At 44.3% G+C, this 22037-nt stretch overlaps 1 protein-coding gene across 1 annotated transcript in view; it reads right to left on the reverse strand.

Annotated features, from left to right (window-relative positions):
- Window positions 1-22037, reverse strand: part of iars1 (isoleucyl-tRNA synthetase 1) — a 216003-nt gene that overhangs the window by 22661 nt on the left and 171305 nt on the right. The window contains exon 32 of the mRNA XM_068051875.1: window positions 6521-6667. Within this exon, the coding sequence (XP_067907976.1) occupies window positions 6521-6667 (147 nt within the window). The remainder of the gene's footprint in view (window positions 1-6520; window positions 6668-22037) is intronic.

Raw genomic sequence — 22037 nt, forward strand, 5'->3', positions numbered from 1 at the left:
ATACACATCTCCACTGCAGGTTCATGTGCTGTTGTCAGAGAGCCCTTCTTTTTGATTACAGCAATGACTAAGACCTCAAGCGTATGTGAACATATTTGGAGATTTTTTTTTTTCTTCTACCAACGTTCCTTTATGAAGTGACTTATTGTTGGTTGAAATGTGCAAATGAGGTTCTCCTGATATTCCTTGCATGGCTTTCCATAGCCCTCATATCTATAAAGGCATCGTTGTCCTCCTCCTCACCCTCTAAGTAGTCATCTTCAGCTGAGGAGGACTGGTGATCTTCCTGTTCCTCCAGCAGCAGAATGTTGCAGCGTCTGATTGCAAGGTTGTGTAATGCACAGCATACGACTATTGTTTGTGAGATCCTCTCTGGTGTGTATTGAAGAGTCCCTCCAGAGGTCAGAAGACAGCGGAAGCACAAGCCAATAGTGTAGCTGCATTAGCAGTGCTGTACCTCTCTTCAGCTGCACTTTGGGGATGCCGCACAGGTGTCATCAACCATGTACAAAGGGGGTAACCCTTGTCACCCAGGATCCGACTGGTTCCTCAAAAGCTGCTGGCAGCTGAGAATTCCTCAAAATGTATGAGTCGTGACAGCTCCCTGGGAAATGCATGCAAACATGCATTATTCTTCTCTTGTGGTTGCAAATCAGTTGTACAGTCAAAGAATGGAAGCCTTCGTGATTCACAAATGCAGCAGGCTGGTCTCCGAGAGCTCTAATGGCCATGAGTGCAGCTGATCACCCATTGCACTCTAGGGAAGCCAGTGATGGTGCCAAAAGCCACAGACCTTGCTGCCTGGCTGTCTTCGTCTACAGGTAAGTAGATGAAATCATTGGCATGTCGATAAAGGGCATTGGTCACCTGTTTGATGCACCTATGGGTCACAGACTGTGATATGCTACATGTCACTAGTTGATCCCTGGAAGGCCCCATTAGCAAAAAAATTGAGTGCAGCAGTCACTTTGAGGGAAACTGGCATGGGATTCCCACCAAACCCAAGCAGTTGCAGATCATGCCACAGGATCCTACAAATTTCAGTGACCATTTCATGTGACATCCTTAGGCATCTCTGGCATTGCCTCTCTGACATTTGAAGATAATTTGCCCTGTCCTGAGGATGCGATGACGTGAATGTACCCGTCTTCAACAACGCTGTTCCTGGATGTTATCATTCGGAGCACCCTCACTTTCTTGTTCTGCCTGTTGCTGGCGTTCAGGCCTCATGCATTGAGGGAAAAGAGCCTTCCTTAGTCGCTCCCTCTGCTCTTCTTCCCATTGGATGTATGAGACTATGGCGCTGTAGCTTTTCAAAAAATTAAATAAGCAGCGCATTCCATTGCAGCCCTCTGTTGCCAGTCAGCTGAAACATCGAAGCAATAAGCGGTTTACTTTTATGTGCCTTGGAATTGCAGCCAGGTGGAAAAGACACCCAACTACCATGTGTCTCATCCCACTCTCCTTGCGATCCTGGAGTGTCCATGTGGTTTGCATTATCATTGGAGAAAATGGTGCATATACAATTTAGGGCAAGTCTCCCCACCTTCCAACCTCCTCCTGCAACCTTCCAGCCTGAACCCATCAACCTTGACCCACCCAATGTAACTGTAACCCTTCCCTCTGTTACCATTGAACCTCCCCCCATCACCTTGGACCATGTCCTATTCAACTTATTCATGCCATCCTTCCCCCCTGTTCCTACTCCTGTAACCATCGACATGCTGACCCTGACCCTTGATCCTCCTGATATTCACCTTAATATTATTGCCGAGTCCTGTTCCCCTCCCTATGATGTCGCAGAATACTCAACCCTAAGTTTTGACCTCCCCCCCACCGAATCCATTTGCCCCCATTGACTGTGATCGTTCCCTCTGCCAGCCAGTACCCTGAATTAGCCCAACAGGTCCCTGACATTGACAGCACTCATTCCTCCCTTTAGGTCCTTCATGACCATCTGCTAACTGTGAAACTCAAATCAACCCACCACCCCCACATCCAGCTTCAGCAGCAATACACACCCCAGACACTCTGCTCCTCCTTCCCCTGCTCCTCCATGCACCCGATCAACCCACCCTTTGCCCTCACCGAGAACCCTCCCCTACTCCTCCATGCACCCCATCACCCTACCCTGCTCCTCCGTGCACCCGATCACCCCACCCTTTGTCCTTCGCTCCTCCCTCCCCTGCTCCTCCATGTACACAACACTATGCCTTCACTGCCATCCCCTGAGAAGGATCACTCTTGGTGGTGCTGACCCTGGAGCCAAACATCCATCCCAATGTTGGTGTCCATTTTGCCAATGAGCTCAAGAAAGAAAAAAAAAACCCACTGATCTGAGACTCAACTGCACAAAGCCGACTGTTGCATGCCACGTTGAAACAAATGTGAACCAGGTGGCATGGGAAATAGCATTGCCATTCACTTAATCTGCCAGGTAGTATTTAATTGCAACTAAGTGTAGGGTAATAAATATTTAAGGCATGAAAATAAACGCAAAGCTGCAATCTACCACTGTGCAGCGGAAATCCCAGAATGCCACAAACACGACGTCCATCTAATTTCTGAAAAAATCCCGCCGTCGGGAATCCAAAGACACCTCTCGCCTAATTAAAACAGCCCTCACACCACCAAATCCGCTCCTGCGGGGCCCACAAAATTCCATCCAATTTCAGTTCTATGCTTCTAGAAATAAGCCCCAATACTTCGCTCACTGTTTCTAAATGGCCTGTTTAATCTGTGTTGCGACCTTTAGTGAGTTGCATATCTGTACTCCCTGATCCTTTTATCCTCTACTGCACTTCGACGCTTGATTTTCAGTGAGTTATGTGGCCTCCCTATTCTTCCTACCAAAATGCATTATTTCATACTCATCTATATTGAAGTCAATGGGAAACAGGGGGAAAATCTACACTGGTTGGAGTCATATCTAGCATAAAGGAAGATGGCTGTGGTTGTTGGAGGCCAGTCATCTCAGCCGTAGGAGATGGCTGCAGGGTTCCTCAGGGTAGTGTCCTAGCCCAAACATCTACAGCTGCTTCATCAATGACCTTCTCTCCATCATAAGGTCAGAAGTGGGAATGTTCACTGATGATTGCACATTTGCAACTCCTCAGATACTGATTCTTCAATATTAATGCCGTCCTGTAGTTTGTCACAGTCCTCCTCGGTATTAAATACACTCCCCAATTTGGTGTCAAACTCAAATTTTGAAATTATACTTCCAATTCCAAATCATTTACATAAATAGAACAACAGAGGTCTCACCAAGATCCTTGTGGAACACCACTTTCCACCATTTGCCAATCCAAGGAAATACCTTTAATCCCTACCCTTAGTAGTTTGTTTTGTAGTCAACTTGATATCCATTTTGGTGTTTGTCCCCTGACTCCATATGTTCTGACGTTATTCATAAATGTACTATGTGGTACTTTATTGAAGGCTTTTTGGAAATCCGTATATATGTCTATTGTATGAGCCTTATCTACCTTTTCTGCTAATTCTTCAAATAATAACAATTTACATTTATATAATGGCTTGAACGTCCCAAGGCATGTCACAGGAGCATTATCAAAAAAAAATTGATACTGAGTCACATAAGAGGATATTAAGGCAGATGACCAAATGCTCAGACAATGATATAAGTTTTAAGGAGCATCTGAAAAGAGTAAAGAAAGGTAGAGAGGTGGAGAGGTTTAGGGAGGGAATTTCAGAGCTTCGGGCCTTAGATACTGAAGACAATCTGCTGCCAATGGTAGAGTGACTAAAATTGGAATGCGCAAGAGGTCACGATTGGAGGAATGCAGATACCTCAGAGGGTTCTAGGGCTGCAGAAGGTTACGGAGATAGGGAGGGGCAAGTCCATGTAGGAAATTGAAAAAACAGATGAAAATTTTACCATCAAAGCATTCCTTAATCGGGAGCCAATGTAGATCAACAAGCACAGAGATGATGGGTAAACTGGATTTTGTGCGAGTTTGGATAAGGGCAGCAGAAGTTTTGGATGAGTTTAACTTTAAGGAGAGCGCAAGATGGGAGGCCAGAGGCAACAAAGGCACAGATGAAGGCCGGGCTCTAGTCGGGCGATGTCATGGAGGTGGAAATAGGTTGTTTTAGAGGTGGCGCAGCTCTGTGGTCGGAAGCTCATCTCAGGGTTAAATACAATACCAAAGTTGCAAACTGTCTGTTTCAGCCTCAGACTGTCAAGCATAACCTACCCTTTTGGAACCTATGCTGACTACTCTTCAATATGTTTTCAGTTTCTAGATGTTTTTCTACACATCTTTGATTAAGGATTCCATTTTCTTTCCTACCACCAACTTTAAGCTAATTGGTCTATAGTTTCTTGGACTTGTTCTATCTCCCTCTTTAAATATAAACATATTAGCTGTCCGCCTGTCCTCTGGCGCTATTCCCCTTTCTAATAATTTATATATACAATATGTCATAGCGCCTTTGCTATCTCATTCCTAACTTCTTTTAATATGCACAGAATTATTATATTTTCATGCACTAAATGCTGAAAATTTACCAATAGCATAAACAAAACCAGTCATTTTGTTATAAATGCAAGGAAATTTTGCAGATGCTCAGACTGTAGCATCTTGGCAGAGCTGTGGTTTTGAGAAAAACACCAAATGCAAGAACAGACATTTAAAAAAGTCTGAGCTGTCCAATTAAAAACCTTTAAATGTATTCAAAGACACTAAAGCTAAATCTATGTGCAAGTTGAACTGAGTTGTTGCAAAAGGTATATTTTTGATGCTTGCATTACGTCAGTAAACCTATTTTGAGCCTACAATTGGCAGACTTTGGTTAAAAATAATACATGAAAAACATGTTCAGGTGCTTTGAGCTATTTGCTTGGTTCTGTTCCTGGTTTTAGTGGATTTGCCTTTATCTTCTTAGTTCTTATTGCTGCCAAAAAGATTTGGAAAAAGATTTGTGTGATTTAATTGGTTCAACTTCTGTTTTTTGAGAAGATGGAAAGAATTTTGTTACTTTTCAACTCTTTTGCTAATTTTAAATTATAAATAGAAATTTAACATTAACTTAAATCAGAAACAACACAGTGGCTACATATTTTAGTTGCTCACACGTAGCCCAGGATGTGGAAGTGGCATTGACTTTCCATAGTAATAACAATGTGCATTTATATAGCACCTTTAATATCGTAAAACATTTCAAAGCAATTTAAAAGACTATTATCCTATAAAATTTGATGCTGAGGCACAAAGAGATACTAGGACAGGTGACCAAAGGTTTGGTCAAGAGGTAGGTTTTAAGGAAAGTTTTAAAGGAGGAGAGGTAGACAATCAGAAGAGGTTAAAGAAGGAATTCCAGACCTTAGGACCCAAGCAGCTGAAGGTACAGCTGCCAATTATGAATGAAGGAAAATCAAGGAGATAAAAGCAGCCAGAATTGGAGGAACACAGAGTTTGCGGAGGATTGTAGGGCTGGAGGAGGTTACAGAGATAGGGAGGGGTGAGGCCATGGAGATACCCGAACACAAGGATGAGAATTTTAAAATCAAGGAGTTGTTGCACCAGGAACCAATGTAAGTTAGCAAGGACATGGCTGATGGGTGAACAGGACTTGGTGCGAGCTAGGATACTGGCAGCAAAGTTTTGGATGACCTCAAGTTAATGGAGGGTGGGAGGTGGGAAGCCATTGAATTCAGGAGACCATTGAAATAGTCAAATCCTGAGGTAACGAAGGCATACATGAGGGTTTCAGCAAGATATGGGATGAGGCAAAGTAAGAGCCAAAGTACTTAAATGCAGAAGATTGAGGGATTAGTAAATAGTAAGAATGGAATGGTGCAGAAACCTACGACATGAATGTTGGGTAAAGAATCACTGTTGCTGGGTCAATATCCTAGAATTCCCTACAGAATACCATTATGGAGCACCATCACCACAAGGACTTAGAGGCATATAACAAAGTTATAGAAATTTGTGTTGGAAAAATGTGATAGGAATCAAATACAAAACTTCCTGCAATATAATTGCATCATGTTAAATATTCAATGCGCATAAGATGTTGAACTAGCATACGTTCATCTGTCACACCTGTATATATACAAATTTCTGTATGCCACTTCTGGATGCTCTAACCACAAAATTTCAGCCAAAGATTAGAAAATACAAATGATGTAGAGAACATGAATAGAAAGCAAGGAACAAATGAGAAAAATAAAAGAATAATTAGGGAAATATAACAGAAAGCTAAGGGCAGTCAACAAAATCTGATGAAAGAAATAAGAGCGAATGAAATCATTTTAAATTTTTTGAAAATTTATCTGGTTTCTTCCACTCAATTGAGGACATGCTACTGAAAATAGATCTTGCAACATTAAACATATTAAAAGTACAAAATTTACAAAAAAGTTTAATCCATCCGACCAAGAACTTGCAGAAGTAAAATCCTATGTGGGGTTGAGTGAATTCTCATTGCACCTAAAGTGAAATATTTAGAACAATTTAAAATAAAACAATTGTGCTGCTCTCTCCGGGCATACCTTGAGGCTTGGCATTCACCAGCTCTAAGTTGACGTACTGGCAGAGCAGGGTATCAGTCTTCATAATGGTCTCTGCTGACATAACCCCAGATGTTACATACAGAGTCTTTCCGTTCAGACTCATCAGATCTGTTCCATTTGTCAGCTCTGGAAGAGACAAACACAATCCATAACCAAGATGCACTTACACTAGTCTTCATCCAAAATTGGCAGCTTTCAGAAGAACTGCATTCTTTTCCATCCTGCAGCTCACTCAAATTCAGCTGATCAGTAACATTTCACCATGTCGTCAAGAGCAAGACTTATCAACTGAGGTCTGAAAATATATTACCTAATCTGAACACAATTTAAAAACTAAGTGGCAGTATTTGGGAAAACTGGAATTTAAAAAATCATTTTCCAGTAGACTGTACATGAATTTTTCAACCCAAAACAAAAGTTATCCCAAAATATAAAATAAGTTTGCCACATATTTCCATCAATCATGACAATTATTCATGTTGTATCTCAATTGCAAATTGAAGCTTACATATTGCAGAATTTTTTTTAAAAAGAAAAATGTGTTGCATTGTATTCAGAGCAGTGAGACCGGGGAGCAAAACAAAATGAGTGAAAAATACATGTGTGAAACAAAGGTCTTGAATTTTGCGGTGAACAGCCTCAAACTGTCAATCAATTGCATCATTCCCTGTCCTATACATTACTGCGTATGCAGAAGTCTTGGCAGGTAACGATATCATTTGAGATGTCACCTAGGAAATTCATGTATACAGTCTAAGATAACTCGGTATCTGGTGAAATATGACAGACATTCTTAGGGCTGCTAAGCATGGCTAAGGGTGAGAGCTTGAGTGAGCAGTCATACTATAAACCCATGCCTTAAAACTCGGACTTAGTCTGTTATACTAATTTGGTGCTGTAGTAAAATACATTTTACAAACATCACAGACCTATTGTGGTGACATAGTTCTTGCAAGCATACAGAATTTACTTCTGCAAATCAGTTTAAATATGGGAAAATAATTGCTCGAAGGGAGATAAAATATTGGAAAAGGGAGTCATCACAATTGTCAACTTCAAAATACTGTTGCCCTTGCATGAACAATATATTAATCATTGAAGGGATCTGGCAAATATAGCATTGGGAAGTGGAGACAGATCATAAAAACATCACATACAAGTAAATAAATAGGGCCATCAAAGATAGCTTGCAAGAATTTATCAGTCCAAGATACAAAATTTACAAGAATACAAATATTTTGAAACAGGAACTTAAAAACACACCATCAGGTTTTAAGCAAACAAAAAAAGGGATTCCTCTGAAAACAATAATTTCTACAGTCACATCCATAAATAATGACATTTGATTTCAAACAAGTTCATAGAAGCAAATTCTTTTTATCAGACACTCAACTGCTTTCAAATATTCTCATGGATATTAGGTATTACAACACAGGACTTCCTCCTGAAGTCCCCAGCTTCACAGATGCCAGACTTCAGCCAATTCGATTCACTCCACGTGATAGCAAGAAACGACTGAAGGTATTGGATACTGCAAAGGCTATGGGCCCTGACAATATTCCGGCAATAGTACTGAAGACCTGTACTCCAGAACTTGCCACGCCCCTAGCCAAGCTGTTCTGGTACAGCTACAACACTGGCATCTATCTGGAAATGTGGAAAATTGCCCAGTTATGTCCTGTACACAAAAAGCAGGACCAGTTCAACCCGGCCAATTACCGCCCTACCAGTTTACTCTCAATCATCGGTAAAGTGATAGATGGTGTCATCAACAGTGTCATCAAGTGGCACTTGCTTAGCAATAACCTGCTCTCTGACGCTCAGTTTGGGTTCCACCAGGGCCACTCAGCTCCTGACCTCATTACAGCCTTGGTTCAAATATGGAGGCACAGTGGCGCAGTGGTTAGCACCGCAGCCTCACAGCTCCAGCAGCCCGGGTTCAATTCTGGGTGCTGCCTGTGTGGAGTTTGCAAGTTCTCCCTGTGTCTGCGTGGGTTTTCTCCGGGTGCTCCGGTTTCCTCCCACAAGTCAAAAGACTTGCAGGTTGGTAGGTAAATTGGCCATTATAAATTGTCCCTAGTATAGGTAGGTGGTAGGGAAATCTAGGGACAGGTCGGGATGTGGTAGGAATTTAGGATTAGTGTAGGATTAGTATAAATGGGTGGTTGATGGTCGGCACAGACTCGTTGGGCCGAAGGGCCTGTTTCAGTGCTGTATCTCTAAAAAACTTTTTAAAAAATGGACAAAAGAGCTGAACTCAAGAGGTGAGGTGAGAGTGACTGCCCTTGAGATCACGGCAGCATCTGACCGAGTATGGCATCAAGGAGCCCTAGCAAAACTGAAGTCAATTGGAATCAGGGGTAAAACTCTTCACTAGTTGGAGTCATACTTAGCACACAGGAAGATGGTTGTGGTTGTTGCAGGTCAATCATATGAGGTCCAGGACATCACTGCAGGAGTTCCTCAGGGTAGTGTCCTAGGCCCAACCATCTTCAGCTGCTTCATTGATGACCTTCCTTCCATCATAAGGTCAGAAGTGGGGATGTTCGCTGATGATTGCACAATGTTCAGCGCCATTTGTGACTCCTCAGATACTGAAGCAGTCCATGCAGAAATGCAGAAAGACCTGGACAATATCCAGGCTTGGGCTGATAAGTGGCAAGTAATGTGCACGCCACACCTGTGCCAGGCAATGACCATCTCCAACAAGAGAGAATTTAACTATTTCCCCTTGATATTCAATGGCATTCTTCTTCTTCTTTGGCCTCCTTGTCTCGGGAGACAATGGGTAAGCGCCTGGAGGTGATCAGTGGTTTGTGGAGCAGCGCCTGGAGTGGCTATAAAGACCAATTCTAGAGTGACAGACTCTTCCACAGGTGCTGCAGATAAAATTGGTTGTCAGGGCTGTTACACAGTTGGTTCTCCCCTTGCGCTTCTGTCTTTTTTCCTGCCAACTGCTAAGTCTCTTTAACTCGCCACACTTTAGCCCCGCCAGTATGGCTGCCCGCCAGCTCTGGCGATCGCTGGCAACTGACTCCCACGACTTGTGATCAATGTGACAGGACTACATGTCGCGTTTGCAGACATCTTTAAAGCGGAGACATGGATGGCCGGTGGGTCTGATACCAGTGGCGAGCTTGCTGTACAATGTGTCTTTGAGGATCCTGCCATCTTCCATGCAGCTCACATGGCCAAGCCATCTCAAGCACCGCTGGCTCAGTAGGGTGTATAAGCTGGGGATATTGGCCGCCTCGAGGACTTCTGTGTTGGAGATACGGTCCTGCCACCTGATGCCAAGGATTCTCCGGAGGCAGCGAAGATGGAATGAATTGAGACGTCGCTCTTGGCTGACATATGTTGTCCAGGCCTTGCTGCCGTAGAGCAAGGTACTGAGGACACAGGCTTGATACACTCGGACTTTTGTGTTCCGTGTCAGTGCCCCATTTTCCCACACTCTCTTGGCCAGTCTGGACATAGCAGTGGAAGCCTTTCCCAGGCGCTTGTTGATTTCTGCATTGAGGCACAAGTTACTGGTGATAGTTGAGCCTAGGTAGGTGAACTCTTGAACCACTTCCAGAGCGTGGTCGCCGATATTGATGGATGGAGCATTTCTGACGTCCTGTCCCATGATGTTCGTTTTCTTGAGGCTGATGGTTAGGCCAAATTCGTTGCAGGCAGCCGCAAACCTGTCGATGAGACTCTGCAGACACTCTTCAGTGTGAGATGTTAATGGCGCATCATCAGCAAAGAGGAGTTCCCTGATGAGGACTTTCCGTACTTTGGTCTTCGCTCTTAGACGGGCAAGGTTGAACAACCTGCCACCTGATGTTGTGTGGAGGAAAATTAATTCTTCTGAATACTTGAACACTTGTGAGAGCAGCAGTGAGAAGAAAATCCCAAACAGTGTGGGTACGAGAACACAGCCCTGTTTCACGCCACTCAGGATAGGAAAGGGGGCATTACCAATAGCATTACCATCGCTGAATCCCCCACTATCAACATCCTAGGGGCTACCATTGACCAGAAACTGAACTGGAGTAGCCATATAAATACCGTGGCTACAAGAGCAGGTCAGAGGCTAGGAATCCTGAGGCGAGTAACTCATCTCCTGACTCCCCAAAGCCTGTCCACCATCTACAAGGCAAAAGTCAGGAGTGTGATGGAATACTCTCCACTTGCCTGGTTGGGGGCAGCTCCAACAACACTCAGGAAGCTCGACACCATCCAGGACAAGGTAGCTCGCTTGATTGGCACCCGATCTACAAACATCCACTCCCTCCACCACTGACGCACAGTGGCAGCAGTGTGTACCATATACAAGATGCACTGCTGCAACACACCAAGGCTCTTTAGCCAGCACCTTCCAAACCCGCGATCTTTACCAACTAGAAGGACAAGGGCAGCAAATGCATGGGAACACTACCACCTCCAGGTTCCCCTCCAAGTCATACACCATCCCGACTTGGAACTATATTGCCGTTCCTTCACTGGCCTGGGACTCCCTTCCTAACAGCACTGTGGGTGTACCTACCTCACATGGACTGCAGCGGTTCAAGAAGGCAGCTCGGCCCCACCTTCTCAAGGGCAATTAGGGATGGGCAATAAATGCTGGCCTAGCCAGTGACGCCCATATCGCATGAATGAATAAAAACACAGGAAGAGGCTGCTTGGCCCAACCAGTCAGTGTTAGCATCTGTCCTCCATGTGAACAATAGGCCTAATTCTATGTGTTGTAATATTGCTGTAATACTGATTAACATCCTACTGACTATGTAAATAGCTTAGTAAACATTATCACAAGAAGTGATGGAAGTTAACATGTAATACAGTAGTTGGAGAAGTGTTAGTCAGCAGGTAGTACATGTATTGAAGAGCTCTCCTCGAATCCTGTTAATCTTCAATAAAGAACCCTTTGTTTAGTTTATCATTGTTATAGTGTTTGATACGTTTGTGTTAAGAGCCAATAACACAATAAGGTGGCAGCGATGCGGATGTGCATAGCATGTTAGCAGCGGTGTTTGACATAGCGACAGCGATCACAAGCGCAACATCATGAACGATGGGAGAAGCCAATAGAGCCTGGGACAACAATGAAAACAAGAAGCAGCGGAGTGAGATTTAACACTGGATTCGAAGATCACCCTTAAGATTCGGTACTATGAGAAAGTGAGTAATCGAAAGGGGAATTTTATCAGAAAAGTCAACCAGAAAGGCAGTGTTCTGGTGGAATCAGGCTATAAAAAAAGTCGATCTGAATCGGGGCTGAGAGACTGCAATGCCTATAAGTGTTGTGGTTTTCCCGCCAAAAAGAGCTCTGTGGACAGAGTCCCCCCACACAGAGGCTGAAGTCCACACTGCAGAGATCAGGGCATGGCAGAAGTCCAATGCTGCAGGCACAATGGACCTGCCTTGTTTTTTGCCCCATGAAGAAAAGTCATTGGAGGAAAAGTAATTTAAGGGGAAAGTTCTGGCAAAAAGAATTTGCGTGAACAAGAAATTTTGACGCCATGACAAAATGCAAGGTCCTGATCGTCCTTCTGAATTCCAACTATTTCGACAGCGTATGGCGTTATGCTTTTTAAACCTTGCAGTTGCAAAATCCGACCAGCAAGCAATAAGTAAAATTAGCTTGGCAATGAAGGTCTCCACCGCATCAACACTTCTGGACTGTCAGAAAACTCTGGACAACACTGGAAGATCAATTAAGAGTCAAGGTCAACTTCAGAATCCATCGACTCGAACTGATGGCCTATAGACAGCAGCCCAAAGAAACTACTGACCAGTTCGTCAGTAGATGTCATGACAGAGGCAAAGATGGCAATTTCGCAGATGCAGAACTCAGACAATAATGAAGCTGGTAGTCACATTGATTCCTATAGAGGTATTATAAAAGGATCTGCTTGATAAGGAAAAAAGATACGACATCGACAGTCTACTCGAAGATGGCAGCAAAGACAAAGCCATCACTGTGAGCAGGCAATATATACAAACGCTTGGAGCAGCAACACAACCTTATGTGAGGAAGCCAAGGCAACTCAAAAGGGCAAGACATGTGGCAAGTGAGGTCTAATGCATCAACCACATAACTACTGCATTCAGAGATACCTGCAAGGCATGTGGTCTAAAGGGACACTGGGCAAGACTGTGTAGAAAACCTGGCAGGGAAGAAACGGTCAGAAGCCACAGCTCAACAAAAAACAGACATCGTCTCGGGGCCAGAATTTTAAAAAAAGAGTTCACCAAGTACCATTTCAAATACAGGCACGCCCATGAGGTAGGCAGAGGCAGCAAAGAAAGCACTGAAAGAGGGAAACTCAAGCTAGAAAGTGAACAAGCTTTCCTTTCCATGCCTTGGCTAATGCTCTGGGGACATGGGTTCGAATCTCATCATGGCAGATATTGAAATTTGAATTCAATTAATAAAATCTAGAATTAAAAACTAGTTTAATGGTGACCATGAAATCACTGTCAATTGTTATAAAAACCCACCAACGTCCTTTAGGGAAGGAAATCTGCCGTCCTTACCTGGTCTTGTCTACATGTGACCCCAGACCCACAGCAATGTGGCTGACCCTTACATACCCTCTGAAATGGCCTCGCAAGCCACTCAGCTGTATTAAACTGCTACAAAGTGTAAGGAAATTAAACTGGACGGACCACCCCGCATCGACCTAGGCACTGGAAACGACAATGGCAAGCCCAGCCCTGTCGACCCTACTATGTCTTCCTTACTAACATCTGGGGGTGTGCGCCAAAATTGGGAGAGCTGTCCCACAGACTAATCAAACAACAGCCTGACATAGTCACACTCACAAAATTATACCTTGCAGACAATGTCCCTGACACCATCATCACCATCCCTGGGCATGTCCTGTCCCACCGACAGACCTATCAGAGGTTGCAGCACAGTGGAATACAATCAGGAGGGAGTTGCCCTGGGAATCCTCAAAATTGACTCTGGACCCCATGAAGTCTCATGGCATCAGGTCAAACATGGGTAAGGAAACCTCCTACTGATTAGCACCTACTGCCCCCCTCGGCTGATGAATTAGTGCTTCTCCATGTTGCACACCAATTGGAAGAAGCACTGAGGGTAGCAAGGGCGCAGAATGTACTCTGGGGGGGGGGGGGGGGGGGGGACTTCAATGTCCATCACCAAGAGTGGCTCGGTAGCACCACTACTGACTGCACTGGCCGAGTCCTAAAGGACACAGCTACTAGATGGAGTCTGTGGCAGGTGGTGAGGGAACCAAGAGGGAAAAATCTACTTGACCTTGTCCTCACCAATCAACCTGTCGCAAATGTATCTGTCCATGACAGTATTGGTAGGACTGTCCAACACACAGTCTTTGTGGAGACGAAGTCCCATCTTCATTTGGCACTACTACCGTGCTAAATGGGATAAATTTCGAACAGATCTAGCAACTCAAATCTGAGCATCCATGAGGTGCCATGGGCCATCAGCAGCAGCAGAATTGTATTCAACCACAAACTGTAACCTAATGGCCCAGCATATCCCCCACTCTACCATTACCATCAAGCTGGGGGACAAATCCTAGTTCAATGAAGAGTGCAGGAAGACATGCCAGGAGCAGACCTGGCATACCAAAAAATGAGGTGTCAGCCTGGTGAAGCCACAACACAGGACTACATGCTCGCCAAACAGTGGAAGCGGCATGTGATAAACAGGATCAAGCAATCCCACAACCAACGGATCAACTCTGCAGTCCTGCCACATCCAGTCGTGAATGGTGGCGGACAATTAAACAACTAACAGGAGGAGGAAGCTCCACAAATATCCCCATCTTCAACGATGGGGGAGCCCAGCACATCAGTGCAAAAGACAAGGCTGATGCATTTGCATCCATCTTCAGTGAGTGGATGATCCATCTCAGCCTTCTCCTGAGGTCCCATGCATCATAGATGCCAGTCCTCAGCCAATCCGATTCACTCCATGTGATATCAAGAAACGGTTGAAGGCACTGGATATTGCAAAGGCTATGGGTCCTGACAACATTCTAGCAATAGTGTTGAAAGCTTGTGCTCCAGAACTAGCCGCGCCCCTAGCCAAGCTGTTCCAGTACAGCTACAACACTGATATCTACCTGGCAAATGTCGAAAATTGCCCAAGTATGTACCGTACACAAAAAGCAGGACAAATCCAACCTGGTCAGTTACCGCCCTATCAGTCTACTCTCGATCAGCAAAGTGATGGAACGGATCGTCGACAATGCTATCAAGCGGCACTTGCTCGGCAAAACTTGCTCACTGACACGCAGTTTGGGTTTCACCAGGGCCACTCAGCTCCAGACCTCATTACAGCCCTTGTCCAAACATGGACATAAGAGCTGAACCCCAGAGATGAGGTGAAAGTGACTTAAAGACCTGCTCGGGTCTGCAAATGAAACCCAACCTGAGCCCGACAGAACCTCATCCGACCCAGCCAGAGTCCTTTCATTATTTCCCGCGTCCAACCCGACCACCGGAATAAAGTTGATTATCTTCGAGAGGTTGTTCTCTACCTTGGATGGAATCGCTCACTGCAGACTAGTGCGGAGTGTTTCCCGCCTTGATGTCCTGGCTGTCACCGTGTCCGACCTGGCCCGAGCCCGAATGCCGGACCTGGAAGAGCGACCCAACCCAAACCCAACACATGTCGTCGGGTCCCGTCGGGTTCGGGTCGGATAGCTATGCTCTAGAGTGACTGCCCTTGACATCAAGGCAGCATTTGAGCACGGCACCAAGGAGCCCTAGCAAAATGGAGTCAATGGGGATCGGGGGGAAACTCTCCACTGGTTGGATTCATACCTAGCACAAAGGAAGACAGTTGTGGTTGCTGGAGGTCAATGATCTCATTCCCAGGACGTCACTGCAGGAGTTCCTCAGTCCAACGATCTTCAGCTGCTTCATCAATGACCTTCCCTCTGTCAGAAGTGCGGATGTTCGCTGATGATTGCACAATGTTCAGCACCATTCGCGACTCCTCAGATAATGAAGCAGTCTGTGTCCAGATGCAGCAAGACCTGAACATCATCCAGACGTGGCTGATAGATGGCAAGTTACATTCGTGCCACACAAATACCAGGCAATGACCATCTCAAACAACAGAGACTCTAACCATCTCCCCTTGAAGCTCAATGGCACTATTAACATCCTGGGGGTTACCATTTACCAAAAACTGAACTGGACAAGCCACACAAATACTATGGCTACAAGAGCAGGTCAGAGGCTGGGACATCTGCAGTGAGCAACTCACCACCTGACTGCACAGTCCTGTCCACCATCTACAAGGCACAAATCAGGAGTGTAATGGAATATTCTCCACTTGCCTGAACAGGCGCACTCCAACAACACTCGAGAAGCTCCACACCATCCAGGACAAAGCAGCCCGCTTGATTGGCATCCCATCCACCACCTTCAACATTCACTCCCTTCACCACCACCACAGTGGCAGCAGTGTATACCATCTACAAAATGCACTGCAGCGACTCACCAAGACTCCTTCAAAAGTACCTTCCAAACCCGCGACCTTTACCACGTAGAAGGACATGGGCGGCAAATGCATGGGAACACCACCACCTGCAAGTTCCCCTCTCAGCCACACACCATCCCGACTTGGAACTATATCGCTGTTCCTTCACTGTCACTGGGTCAATATCTGGAACTCCCTGCCTAACAGCACTATGGATGTACCTACACCCCAAGGACTGCCGCAGTTCAAGGCAACTCACCACCAGCTTTTCAAGGGCAATTCGGGATGGGCAATAAATACCGGCCTAGTCAGCATCGCCCACATCCCATGAAAGAATAAATTAAATTATATACAGTTACAGTCACACAGGATATGGATGCAATCACACAACTGGAAGCTTTCACCATAGTGGAAATTATATGCCCTAACAAAAATGGCAAGCACAAGCTACGATTGAAGATAGATACTGGGGCAATTGCCAACATTTTACCATTGCTGATACTCAAAGACATGTACCTAGCAAAGTGGGAGTCCATGCTACAGCAAACAAGAGCTAGACTCACCGCATATAACAGTTCACCAATTTACTGCGTGGGAACATTGACACTGAAGTGCAGATATTGATGTTGACACCAAGGTCCATGCAGTAGCCAGACTGCCAACATGCGGTGAACTCCAGATCGTGACAATTCATGAGATCAGTCAAGGGCCAATGCTAGATAATCGAGGCAAGTGTGACACTGCAACAGAAATACCAGGATAGATTTGAAACTGTTGGTAGTTTTACGGGAGACACGTTCTTCACCTGAAAGATGATGCAGTTCCCTCCACAGATCCACCATGGAAATGCAGTGTTCACATAAAGGACAAATTAAAGGCTGAGCTTGACACGATCGAACGATAAGGGATAATTTGCCGTGTTCAGCAACACACGGATTGGCATAGCCCTATAACCACTGTAATTAAGAAAGATGGTACCATTAGGAAATGCTTGGATCCCAGAAAATTAAATCGAGCACTCAAAATGTGTCCTCTCAAGATTCCTACTTTAGAAGAGTTCAACCCAAGGTTGGCTAGAGTCAAGTTCTTCTCAAAGTTGGACGCGAAACATGGTTATTTGTCAGTATACTTTTCTAAGGATTCACAAGAATGAACAACATTCAGAACACCATTTGGGAGGTATTACTTTCTATGGTTACCATTTGGTCTGCAAGTGAGTCAAGACCTGTTCCAACAGCATATGGATCACATTACTGAAAGAGTTCCTGGCTGTGCTTGCACTGCGGATGACATAGCAGTCATGAGAAGTACCAAGGAAGAGCATGACAAGAATCTTAACATTCCCTTGGAGACAGCTAGAAAATGTCTGTGTTCAACAGCTATCAATGTGAGACATATTAATTTCTTCGGTTCAATCTATTCTGACACAGGAATACGACCAGATCCCAGTAAAGTTGAGAATGTACAACTATTGACTACTCCTCAAGATAAAGATGATTTACAGAGGTGTTTTGTCATGTTCAGCTGTTTAGCACCATAGCTCAACTTTCTCAGAGGAAGCATCATCACTGCGTGAATTTCTCAATATACGCCATTCTTGTGGCATGAAAATCATCAGCGCGCGTTCAATTCGTTTAAACAGTCACTTTCCGTCGAAGCATATTTACAATATTATAACCCAAGGGAAGAAACTACACTCAAAGTAGATGCTTCACAAAAGGGTCTCGGAGCATGTCTGTTGCAGGAAGGTAGATCAATTGCGTTTGTTCTAAAATTTTGCCATTCACTCAGGCGAATTATGCAAATATAGAACGAGAAACATTGGCATTAGTATTCAGTATCACCAGATTCAATACATACCTATTTAGCAAACACTTTGTTGTCACGATTGATCATAAGCCGTTAGCAATGATTCGGCCAAAGCCACTCATACGTGCGCCGTCTTGACTTCAAAGACTGCTAATCAAAGTACAGGGGTACGATTATGAAGTCTGATATCAACCTGGAAACCTCATGGTTACATCTGACACATTGAGCAGGCTACCCAACTCCAAGAAGACAGAAGATATACCTATAGATGTTCAAGTGGAGTAGCAGATGTGGAACTAGAAGATGTGTACAAGATTGACTGAATACGATTTGGGCAGAACAAACGTGAAGATATCCAGAGAGAGACTTCCAGAGATCCTATCTTCAGGGCATTAGGCAGCTCATCATCAGTGGATGGCCAGATCCAATGCAAGAGGTTCCCACTAATCTCAGAACCTTTTCGCCATATTGTGATGAGTTAGGGATATCAAGTGGAGTCATTTTCAAGGGCAGACAAGTATCGATACCAAAGGCACTTCATCGAGATATCCTTACCCAATTACATCAAGGTCACATGGGCATTGAAAGATCAAGATGACTTGCATGAAAGACAGTTTATTGGCAAGGGATCAATAACGGCATAGAGTGAGCAATGAGGATGTGCGATGCATGTCAAGAGCATCAGCCTAACCAACACAGGAATGTTACACCACATCTGTGGTCAAAAATAGCAACGGATTTATTTACTGTCAGAGTTGATGACTTCTTACGTATTACTGACTACTTCTCCAAATTTCCTATCATTTGCCAACTGAGGGATGCATCAAGTGCATCAGTCGCAAATACGATGAGTGCAATCTTCAGTTTTTTTGTTCATCGGAGGATAGTGTCGCCAACAGTCCACAGTAAGCCATTTCAAGACATGTGCGCAAAGCAGGCTGTAAATCACATTTGCGTCATCTCCAGACAATCCATGGTCAAATGGACTAGCGGAAAAGATGGTGCAGATGGTAAAGTCACTAATCTTGAAACGTAAGGAAGCTAATTAAGACATTCAAATAGCAATGTTGCATCTATGCGCATCACCATTACGTACTGGATTACGATTCCCTACAGAGATCATGTTCGGAAGGCAAATCAGGACTGCCAAGTCATCATCCGATCAGATTGATGTCAGTCCAAGATAAATTGCTAAGATAAGAGAAAATGAAAATCACACATAACAAACATGCAGGCACGGAGTTACCTCTTCTGCAGGCAGGGCAGAAGGTCAGAGTGATAGACCCGCAAGAGAAACATGGTTCCCTGCGCAAGTGTCAAAGATCTGCAATGAGCCACGGTCATATGAGGTAACCACCCTGAATGGAGCAATGTTGAGGAGTAATAGATGTCAGCTGAGAGAGTTATCCAACACCATCATACCTAACACACCTGTAGCGTCAAGAACACGTTCACATTCAAGTTCTGAGTGGAGTTAAAGAAGATGACATGTACAACGCTCAAGTACAAGATATTTATTGGACTAGACCTACAAGTCAAGAGAAAAGATTTGACAATTCCAGGTCTCAGCAAAGCTTCACTGTTAACAGATCAGGTTCAGTCAGGAGACCACCTATACTTTTCAGAGACACTTAATGCGAGTCCATACATGTGTAAATACTGTTCAGAGCTATCCTATTATGTACAAAGCTTATAACGCAAGTAATTTTTCTATTTAACGAAAGGGGGATTTTGTGATCTTGCTTCAATTGCTTTAATACTGATCATCATACTACTGAATATGTAAATAGTTTAGAATACAGCATCACAAGAAGTGATGGAAGTTAACATGTGATAGAGTAGTTGGAGCAGTGTTAATCAGCAGGTAGCACTTTATTGAAGAGCTCTCCTAGAATCCTGTTATTCTTCAATAAAATCCCTTACCTTAGTTTAGTCCACCAGTCATTGTTATAATTTTTGGTATGTTCGTATTGAGTCAATAACACAACACTATGTGCCTGTCCTGTTCAATCAGAATGAATCAATTTCAGAATGAGGATCCAAACCGCACAGCTACCTTTCTTTCTATTGTGTTGCTTGGTCTCCCTCCCCTTTTGTCTCTCAGATGGTAAGGAATTAGAACTATTACCTTGCAGGTGTAAGTGATTAGTACAGACCTTTACTTCACGTGCGTTTTGTTAGAAATAAATAGTAAAACGGAAAGAAAAAGTGCTGGCAACACTCAGATAACCTGCTGAATGCTTCCCGCATTTCTTGTTTTACTTCAGATTTCCAGTAGCTACAGTATTTTGCTTTTGTACAGGTCGAGATAATTAGTTGGCTTCAATGTTAAAAAGCTTTTTTATATATTGAAGCAAAATTGAAGAAAGACAGGGGCTCTCTCCCTTTGGCCTAAGCCTCTCACATATCCTCAATCCCCCTCTGATCATAGCATGTTTGCTTCTCTCTCACTCTGTCTTTCCCCTTCTGACACATTGTTTTCCCTGACACTCTTCTGGTGATTATTTATTTTCAGGAGTCGGGACCATTTCTAGATCCCAACCCAGCACAGGGCTGCACCGAGCATTCCTGAGAGATCTTCCAGGAGGTGGCCTTCTAATTGGTTGTCTCTGCATCCACTGTCCAATTAAGGACAGTGGGAAAATTCCTGAGGCTGCAGGCTGAATCAGAGGGCCTGCAACTTTGGAAGGCCAGCAGTCCCACTGGGAGAGGTGGGTACTGCTCAGGCAGAAAGAAGAACAGGAGGGCAGCTCAAAAAGGAGGAGCCCTCAGAAGCGCACATAACATTTCAGAAATAAAGAGGAATGAAGCCTGTAAGCCCATCTGAACAGAGGGGAAATCCCTTTGGAGGTTTTGTCTGGGCCGCAAGTGTGGCCTTTCATACCCGCAGCCTCGTCATTGGGGCACAGAGCCTCTGACTTTACAGAGCTGTCAGGCTCGGGACTCAGTGGCAGTCTGTTATGACGGCACCAAGATCCCAGTGGAATCCTCCCCATCAGGCCCTTAATAGATCATTATTAGCTACCCAGCGCTGCCAGGCGGGTAGCTGCTGCCATTGTTCACCCAAAGGTGGGAATCCGTCATTCCGCCGACCCGCTAATCTCCAATTTTGCTCCTGACTCCGCCTTCAAACTCTCCTCTGCGGGACCCGACAGATTCTGCCCAGTGTCTCTCTCTGCTCAACTGACTTCTGACATTTATTTTTACTTGAAGGTTTCAGCCTCTCCTAAAAGCTTGGACTTAAGACTTGATCATTTTGCCTAGAGCTTTGACTCAATGGTCTGAATCTGGATTGTGCAGTCTGAGCACCTAATTGCCTCAGATGTATCATTACTGCAAAGTCATAGAGGAATTCTTTTAGCCTCTAACAGCTGTTGCTCAACAGCTTTTTGAATAATTTTGTAAAAGAGCACAATTCAAAAATCTGTTCTGGATTTATTTTTGTAAAGACGCCAAAGGTCTCCAGAACAATCTACTGAAAAATCTGCTTTATTTGTATGAGGGAGTGTGCACCCTATTCCTGAAGAATCAAACTCCATTAATCCAAGGCCAGAGGTTTGCTGCAGGTTGACAACAGTTGAGGCACAGGACTCAAGTATGCATCGGGGTAGTACAGTTGTTTATACATCTAAAACTGTGCATCTTAGAGGCTTAGAACATTGGTAAACTTCTCATTTCTTGTGAAACCAGGACCACAATACTCCTTGGGATACTGGTGTGCAAGGTTATGAGCTTTATAGAATCCAGTGGAAATAATCACAACCACATGGTGACTGGTTTACCCCATAGGGTTTCATTAATAAGTCAGGCTAAATGGTTAATCATCAACAATCTCAGAGTATTGCACAGCTCTTTTAGGTGTTAATCACCCACCTACACCCTCCATATTCCCATTCGCTCCCAAGGGCACATAATCCCCAGACTGTTTCTCACTTTACGAACATATGAATTAGGAGCAGAGGTAGGCCACTCGGCCCCTCAAGCCTGCTTCGCCATTCGATAAGTTCATGGCTGAACTGAGTACACCACATTTCCACCTACCCCCAATAACCTTCCACCCCCTTGCTTATCAAGAATATATCTACCTCTGCCTTTAAAATATTCAAAGACTCTGCTTCCACCACCTTTTGAGCAAGAGAATTCCAAAGACTCAGGACCCTCAGAGAAAAAAATTCTCATCTGTCTTAAATGGGCGACTCCTAATTTTTTAAACAG

This window comes from Heterodontus francisci, chromosome 19 (assembly GCF_036365525.1).
Source record: "Heterodontus francisci isolate sHetFra1 chromosome 19, sHetFra1.hap1, whole genome shotgun sequence".
Classification (NCBI taxonomy): Eukaryota; Metazoa; Chordata; class Chondrichthyes; order Heterodontiformes; family Heterodontidae; genus Heterodontus; species Heterodontus francisci.